Source organism: Drosophila busckii, chromosome 3R, assembly GCF_011750605.1.
Source record: "Drosophila busckii strain San Diego stock center, stock number 13000-0081.31 chromosome 3R, ASM1175060v1, whole genome shotgun sequence".
NCBI lineage: Eukaryota > Metazoa > Arthropoda > Insecta > Diptera > Drosophilidae > Drosophila > Drosophila busckii.
In genome coordinates this window covers 5,950,366-5,958,529 of record NC_046607.1, presented here as the reverse complement: position 1 = coordinate 5,958,529, position 8,164 = coordinate 5,950,366, and the positions used below count along the sequence as shown (strand labels likewise).

Sequence of the window (8,164 nt, the reverse complement as noted above, 5' to 3'; positions counted from 1 at the left end):
TTCGCAGCATTTTTCGATTCGCTTTTCTTCAACGATTTAACAGCGCGACGTATGCTTTAAAGTGCCATTTTGAGCATAACAGCAGCTTAACATCGCTGTCGATCGACTGTTAGCGTTGCCACAAAGGCAATTTCAACGCATCTGTTGCGTTTGTAGTCATTTTAAGGCGTAATCGGCACATTACATTTTATGCCAAGCATATACAAATAAACATGCCAGTTGAATAAGTTTATTTATAACTTTTCACATGGATAATAATTTGTAAAAGAAGCATTTTGTATGCTGCCACGAAACTGTGCACTTCAGGTGGCAGCACAGATGCTGTAAATCATCAGGCCATCTCGCTCGCACACTTTTGCTTAGACAAATTTGGCGCGTTGGCGTCAATTTGAATTATGGAACGCTTAGCGCGGAGGCATTAATTACGCACGGAAATTATTTGTAGGCATCGGCAACAAATGCGATTAGAACCAAATCACAAAAGTTTTGTTTAGCATTATGACCATGTGGGCACTTGGCCAAAAGCCTATGCAAATTACGCCTATACTGGTTGCTTGCGGAAAATGTGTGGCCCAGAGCCAAATGTTGGTGTTAAACTTGCCTTTAAGCCAAATACTTGGCTGCTCAAAATGTATGTGGGAAAATGGCATTCGCATGTGATGGCAACGCACCATAAAAGCGACCCTGGACAGCGACAACTTTTACTTTCCATTGCAAATGCGTTTCAGATGTTTGTATTTAATGTTTCTTGTACCTGGGCTTCCGCGTATGCCACACAAAAATAGTCAACACCAGCGCGGCCCCTTTACAGCACCCGCATGCACCTAGATAGAGACGTGAAAGTTTTCAATCAATGGAAGTTGGAAAGCAGGCGGGCGCCCCACCGACCAACCGACCAACCAACCAACCAACCAACCAACCAACCAACCAACCAACCAAACCAACTACTCAACTCTACGTGCACCTTGGCATGCTTATGGTTATCTAAATGTGTATTCGTATATGTGGATATGTGTGTGGGCCGTAACGGACAGGCATTATAAAGTCACATTAAACATTTTATTACCAATGTGTCAGAGCGCGTAAAGATTTAGACATTGTATTGTAATGGCTTTTCTATATATTTTCTACTTATAGATAGATAGCTCACACCACCTACACATCTGCTTATAATTTAATCCGTGGGCCGTTAAGCTGTAGGGCTTTTGTACCACTATCTAGGCCATTTTGGTAGCACTTTCAATTTTTGTAATTTTCAATCAAAGAAATACCAAAACTAGCTGAAAACTTGCAAAGCCGCATTCATAAACAAAAGTATATGGAAGTGACAATCATTTTCACGCACATGTGTGAAAACTGCCTACTCACAAGCGTTAGTGCGTTATTAAATTTCACTCGTAAAACTCTTTCAACATAAATTGCATATTGAAATGCGTATGTGTATATGAAGGAGCCAAAGGTGGTCACTGGCTGTGACGTCAACTGCTTGAAATTTGGCTACAATGTCACCAGCCATGCTGAAGAACTGCAGGCAGAAAAAATATATTTAAATTTAAATAAAATAAAAAATATAAAGAAGTAATAGTTAAATTATTTATCTTTATTTGCAGTCAATGAACAATCATAAAAATAATTACATATCTTACACATAATTACCTCTTATATTAACAATCAATTTGAAAACACTAAAATAACATTAAATGTTTTATTTAACTGCACAATTGTAATAAAGTTTTTCCTTTATTTATTTTTTACCAAGAAACTAATAATTCCAGTGTATATCGTCATAGATGCTAAAGGTGAAACGTTGTCCATTTTTCAACTCTTTTTGTGCTATTGCTCTTCCCTCTTTTTTTCCCCACTTGTCAAATGTTGCACAAAATGGAAATTGTATATCAAAGTTATGCATGTAACTGAGAGACGACTGCATCTTTAACTAGACTTCGACTACACAGACGAACTGTGTCGAACATTGGTTCCAAATTGAAAATTCTTTCGCCCCATTGTCTTTTTAATTTTGAAATATCCATGTTTCTATATAGAGTGTGTGCATAAAAGTTGGCTATGTCCATTTGAGCTCTACTGCTTTTTTTGCTTGCAAATATTTTTGGCCCAGCCAACCGGATACTTAGTTAAGCCAGTTCGCTTTGCTTTGACATTAGCCGACAAATTATGCACTTGCATTTGACCAATTTTCAATTGACACACAAAGCTCAAAGGTGTGTGTGTGTGTGTGTGTGTGTGAGTGTGTGGGCGGGTGAGTGCATAATTAGTTGCAGCACATATTGGTTGAGAGCCAACTTGTTGGCCACTTAACAGCCTGCAGTGTATTTTCATTACGCATTGCGTAGGCGCCTCCGGTTACTTAGTCAAGCCAAAACCAGCTTTTGACACCCACAACCAGCAGGCAGTATAATTTTGTTTGTAGATTGAAACAGCAACCAGCATAGGTTGCTTTAACCTAAAACATGATTCAGTTCACAAATGTTTCATTGAGAATTTTATTAGGCGTAGGTGTTTTTGTTATACTTATGATTAACAATGACAAAGTAGACTTTCTTTGCTTTATTGTCGATTTGCACTTAAGTTTCGCCTTATATTCCTATTCAAAAATTCCACATTATTTTTTATGATGGTAGTATGATTTTAATGAATTTAAATTTAATTATTAAACTAATAAATTATCTACGAAATCATATTTAACACAGATGCTGTTATGAAGCTGTCACAATTTTCATTGCTGTGTGCCTAATCGATAATTTGCATTAATAAAACGCCCATACGCCACGTATTCATAAATACGAGAATACATGTGAATGAATGAATAAATGAATGAAGTTGAAACAATTCCGATTGACTAAGTTAAAGTTCCAGCGATTAGTTACATGTTAACCAGCTTGTTGTGCTGCTGCACGCCCACAACCAAATCATATTAATTTGTTGCTAAACATGCCTGGCTGGTTTCATTAGATATTTTGACGCTGCAAGATGGCAACTGTTTTGTTGTACGTCCGCGTCTAGTGGGTGTAAGTATTGCGGGGCAAACGAGTTTTATTAGAAAATTGTTTACAGCACCTCTCAATGCTAAGTCAATTGACAGCAGGCAGCTTCAGTGGGCGCCAATAAGTCATTGAGCATTGCTCAATTGAAACAAAACTTGTAACAGCTCACAAAAAAAAATAATTTCAGTCGAAAAGCAAAAAATAAAAATAAAAAGTGGAACAGTTTAATCAAGACAAGAAATTAAATAAGCACGTTTGCCAAATTGGGCAAAAAACACGCTAAATACTTTTTCCAAAAGTTACAGCCACAGGCCACATTAAAGATTTGAAACAAACAACTTACAAATAAGGCAACACTCACATCCGTGTGGGAGTAACGACGCTGCCTTTTGGGATGAGTACACAAATATTGGGTTGGCTTGTGAAATTATTTAATTTGTTGCTCTTTTTGTCACAATATACAAAATAATGTATTAACAGTATGGTATAATTTTATTGCTAAACTAACGCATAAATTTCTTGGCCTGATCCCGATTGACCTGCTTAAAGGCGCGATGCTTGGGATTGCTGTCGTTCATATTCTTGTAGTAACCAAAACCACCGCCACCCACACGCTTCTCGGGCCGCTGTCGCTTGGCCGCACCCACTTTAAGATCGACCACAGGCGGCACCAGAAAGCCAAAGCTCTTGGCCACCGCCTGCAAGTCGACAGTGTTTATATCAAATATTTGCTTCAGTTGATGCGAGTCATAGGCGCGCACATATGATTTGAAGGCCTCCTTGGCCGACTGATTAAGAAAATAGTTCTTAGAAATTAACTTTTCCAGCTGCAAAGAAAGTTTAAAGCAGTTAGTAAGTTTCTGTTGATTGTAGGCTATGCTTAAGACACACCTGTAGCTGTATATCTGCAATTTTCTGCCAAGAGAACTCAAACTCGTTGAGAGGCACCTTGGCTGCTTTAAGGTAACGTAAAAAGCCAAGCTCCTCCGGCCTTAGCATGAGCAGTGCATGACCAGATTGCCCAGAGCCACGCGCAGTACGTCCCACACGATGTATATACTCGCGTGGATCATCTGGCGGATCATATTGCACAATCCAATCCACTTGTGGTATATCCAAACCACGCGCTGCGACATCCGTGCAAAGTAGTATGCCGGACTCGGCGTTGCAGAACTGGAAGAATGTGGTCGTGCGTTTCGTTTGCTTTTGCTTGCCATGTATGCTGGTCACCGGCAGATCAATGTAGTTGAAAAGCTCATGATGATATTTAACAGACATGCACGAGGAGAAGAAGACCATAACCTTCTTCTTGCGATTCTTTTTCAAGAACGTAAACAGCACAAGCAAACGCTTTTCCGATGGGCAGACAATATAGCCTTGTTCCAGTCCCTCCACCGTAGCATTCTCCTCATTATCATGCACACCCACATAAATGGGCTCCTTCTTTAACGCCAGCTTGGATAGCGCATCAATGCGCTCCGTTTGTGTAGCTGAGAAGAGCATAGTCTGTCGACGCTCTGTAATTAAACAAAACATTACAAATTGAAATAAGTATTTTTTAGTTTGGCGCACTTACTCGGCAAGAGATTAATAATCTGCTTAAGCTCCTCCTCGAAACCAATTTCCAGTATACGATCAACCTCATCAATAATCAAGCACTGCAAGTTCTTGTAAAGAAAGTCCGGGGAGTTTTGCAAGTGATCCAACAGGCGACCAGGCGTGGCAACAAGTATATTTATACCCTTGCCCAGCTTCTCACTTTCCACCTGACGATTGGACCCGCCCATCACCAAGCCATACGTGTGATGATGATGCGCCATGAGCTCCTTCAACACACCAAACGTTTGCATGGACAACTCACGTGTGGGTGAGATGATAATGACGCCTGTGCCGTTGCGTGGCATAAACCGCAGTTTATTAATCAACTCCACCGCTGGTATAAGGAACGCCAGCGTTTTGCCAGAACCCGTCTGAGCAGCGCCGACCAGATCGCGACCTTTGAGCAGCGGCGTCAATGACTTGGCTTGAATTTCGGTCATTTCAGTAAATCCCATTTCACTAATCGCCTGTAAAGTGGCCTCGGAGACAGCGCCTTTGAGCGAAGCAAATGTGCGATCATCAGAGTCACGGTAATCTAAGGCATTAAGCGAAGACTCTACGCTAAAGGGCTCATCTTTTGTGGAATTGCCATTTGTTGCACTCGCTTTCTTGGACTTTTTGGCTGTTGTAGGTTGCTCAACTGGCATGTCCTCGTCATCATCGTCATCATCATCATCAGAGTCTGTAAGTTACTTAAAATTATTAACATGTCTTGACGAGCCTAACAACTTGTATATATGCAAGGTATAATCAGTTTGTTGATAAATGTATCTCATGCTTGCACATGTCAACATTAACTCGTTGGCCATGTACATATCGAATTCGCCTTTGAATCATCAGCATAAACAAATTATTCCAGCAATTTACAATAAACAAACCTGGATTATCTAGCTCCTCTTCATCATTACTTTCTTCACTGTCACTCGCCTCAGCATCCTCCATTTCTTCATCTTCGTCTTCTTCTGAATCCGAGTTTGCTACCTGAATCTGTCGTTTGATTTTCTGCTGTTGCTTTTTTTTGGGCTGTGGTTGCTGCTGGAAGTCATCATCCAGCTCATCTAATTAAACAGAAATTAAATTTATATTTCAATATAATATCTACAGCTACATACCTTCTTCATCTTCCACAGGTCGCTTGGCTTGCTTCTTCGCTTTGCCTTTACCATTTTGTTGTTTCTTAACAGGTTCCGGCGCTGGGGCTTTCGCTTTGCCTTTCTTTTGCGAGAGCTCCTTCTTCATCTTCTCCCGCTTCACAATCTTTTTCATTAAAAGCTTTTCTCTAATCGACATGATGATTTAAAACAACTATTAAACAATATTTAAAACGCACGTGTTGCGACCCACACGTTTGCCATTCACACGGAAATAAACAGCTGCTATGATTACTATCGCTTGCTATTTATCGGTTAACAGTTTTAAACATACTTCGCGGATAAGTAGCGACCGGTGGTATTTTTGTTATTTTGGTATTTTATGCAAATTGGTTATTTGGTCACACTGATGGCGAATCACAAACACGAAGAAGATTAATGGAATTAAACATAAACGTTGTTGTTTTCATTTTGTATTCTATGTTGGTTTTATATTTACAGTTTTTTGTGAATAAGTATACAGAAATAGTGCGCCGTCTTTAAGTTAATATGCTGGGCTTGCAAAATTACGCCAGCTCCTCAGAGGGGGAGGAGGACAACGAGAAAGCAGAAACCGAGGCTTTGCATTTGCAGCCGCTCGACAGAGAACACTCTTTGTCGTTGGCAGTGTGTGCGGCACCAGATGTAGTGCCCATTGGAGCAGCAGCAGTGGCTAGAACGCTGGATCCCACGCTTAAGGAGGTGTGCTACAACCCACGGTATGACGAAATGTTTGCACCAGTGAAAGGACCAGAACATCCCGACATGACCATGCAACAGCGAGCGCCGCGTAATACATTGGCTGGTTATGTGGAGAAGGCGCATATAAATGCATTCGAGTTTGAAAATCAACGCCGCACATTTCACACCTATGGCTATGCCTTGGACCCCACTGTAGATGAGACAGCGGATGGGCAGTCTTATGTGGGAGACTTGCAGTCGGCTTATGATGACAATGGCAAGACAGTATTTGAATCGCCAAAGCCAAAAAAAATGCGTAAGCAAGAAAAGAATGATAATCCTGAGGATATTGAAGGCTTTCTGGGTCCCTGGGGTAAGTATGAGAATGAGGTAACAGTAGCCAAGCCAAATGAACAGGAGCGCGCCGAACTGGACGAGTTGCTCTCCAAGCGACACAAGCGTGGACGCATACCCGAAGACAAACCGCTGGAGGAGAAGTCCACGTTGCATAGTAAGTATTGCTGCAACAAGTTGTTGGCAACAGATTATAAAGCTTTGAACATTTTGCAGTTAAGGACGCCTACGATTACCAGGGACGTTCATATTTGCATGCGCCACATGATCTGGGTGTAAATTTGCGTTCCAATGCGCCGCCACCGAAATGCTTTTTGCCCAAAGCGCATATACACACCTGGTCTGGTCACAACAAGGGTATATCATCCATACGCTGGTTTCCTAAGACAGCACATCTGCTGCTCTCGGGCTCAATGGATTGTAAGGTCAAGCTCTGGGAGGTGTATGGCGACCGACGTTGCATACGCACATTTGCCGGTCATCGACAGGCTATCAAGGACACCGCCTGGAACAACAAAGGCTCACATTTTCTATCTGCCTCCTATGATCGCTATATAAAGTTGTGGGATGCGGAAACAGGCGATGTGGTGTCTAGGTTTACCACACGCAAAATGCCGTTCTGTGTCAAGTTTCATCCGGACAATAGCAAACAGCATTTGTTTGTAGCAGGCACATCGGACAAGAAGATTATCTGCGTAAGTTGATGACACTATACAGATTTGTTTTTATTTAACAATTGTTTGCATTTACAGTGGGACACGCGGAGCGGAGATATTGTGCAGGAATATGATCGTCATTTGGGTTCGGTGAGCACCATTACCTTTGTGGATGACAACCGCCGCTTTGTAACCACTTCGGACGACAAATCCATGCGCATTTGGGAGTGGGATATACCAGTCGATATGAAGTATATTGCTGATCCCACTATGCATTCCATGCCAGCCGTTACCTTGGCGCCCAATGGCAAATGGATGGCCTGCCAATCGCTGGACAACAAGATTGTTATATTCTCTGCGTTGAATCGCTTTAAAATGAATCGCAAGAAGACCTTCACTGGTCACATGGTCTCGGGCTATGCCTGCCAGCTGGACTTTTCGCCAGACATGAGCTATCTAGTCTCCGGTGATGGCGACGGCAAGTGCTACATTTGGGATTGGAAGACTACAAAGATGTACAAGAAATGGCAGGCGCATGAGGGCGTGTGCATAAGCGCTTTATGGCATCCGCATGAAGCCAGTAAGTTAGTCACAGCTGGCTGGGATGGTCAGATTAAATATTGGGATTAGACAACGTTTGCATAAACTACTAAGCACAATTGTAAAAAAAAATCAAATAAACAAGAATATTAAGTGTCTAAATTAAAATACAACTATCATTGCAGTAAATGTGGTAGCAATC

General features: G+C 41.5%; 3 protein-coding genes across 3 annotated transcripts; 2 read left to right on the top strand and 1 right to left on the bottom strand.

Annotated features, from left to right (window-relative positions):
* Positions 1 to 3,434: 3,434 nt before the first annotated feature.
* On the bottom strand, positions 3,435 to 5,949 carry LOC108602893 (probable ATP-dependent RNA helicase pitchoune). The gene is made up of 5 exons (XM_017991202.2): positions 5,714 to 5,949; positions 5,480 to 5,659; positions 4,579 to 5,283; positions 3,894 to 4,519; positions 3,435 to 3,829 (listed from the first exon to the last, which is right to left on the bottom strand). Exons 1-5 carry the CDS (start codon positions 5,889 to 5,891, stop codon positions 3,506 to 3,508), a joined length of 2,013 nt encoding a protein of 670 aa, XP_017846691.1. The 5' UTR covers positions 5,892 to 5,949; the 3' UTR covers positions 3,435 to 3,505.
* Positions 5,950 to 6,086: 137 nt separating this feature from the next.
* Positions 6,087 to 6,258, top strand: LOC108602907. The gene has a single exon (XM_017991216.1). The coding sequence runs from the start codon at positions 6,131 to 6,133 to the stop codon at positions 6,233 to 6,235; it is 105 nt and encodes a 34-aa protein (XP_017846705.1). The 5' UTR covers positions 6,087 to 6,130; the 3' UTR covers positions 6,236 to 6,258.
* LOC108602894 (pre-mRNA-processing factor 17) lies at positions 6,154 to 8,119 on the top strand. Its single transcript, XM_017991204.1, has 3 exons — positions 6,154 to 6,923; positions 6,983 to 7,461; positions 7,519 to 8,119. Exons 1-3 carry the CDS (start codon positions 6,242 to 6,244, stop codon positions 8,050 to 8,052), a joined length of 1,695 nt encoding a protein of 564 aa, XP_017846693.1. The 5' UTR covers positions 6,154 to 6,241; the 3' UTR covers positions 8,053 to 8,119.
* The last annotated feature ends 45 nt before the right edge of the window (positions 8,120 to 8,164 follow it).

Coding starts and splice junctions, on each gene's coding strand:
- LOC108602893 (XM_017991202.2), bottom strand. CDS start 5,891: ATGTCGATTAGAGAAAAGCTTTTAATGAAAAAGATTGTGAAGCGGGAG. Junction 5,660..5,713: donor ACCTGTGGAAGATGAAGAAG/GTATGTAGCTGT, acceptor CTGTTTAATTAG/ATGAGCTGGATGATGACTTC. Junction 3,830..3,893: donor TTGCAGATATACAGCTACAG/GTGTGTCTTAAG, acceptor CTTTCTTTGCAG/CTGGAAAAGTTAATTTCTAA.
- LOC108602907 (XM_017991216.1), top strand. CDS start 6,131: ATGGAATTAAACATAAACGTTGTTGTTTTCATTTTGTATTCTATGTTG.
- LOC108602894 (XM_017991204.1), top strand. CDS start 6,242: ATGCTGGGCTTGCAAAATTACGCCAGCTCCTCAGAGGGGGAGGAGGAC. Junction 6,924..6,982: donor GGAGAAGTCCACGTTGCATA/GTAAGTATTGCT, acceptor AACATTTTGCAG/TTAAGGACGCCTACGATTAC. Junction 7,462..7,518: donor CGGACAAGAAGATTATCTGC/GTAAGTTGATGA, acceptor TTGCATTTACAG/TGGGACACGCGGAGCGGAGA.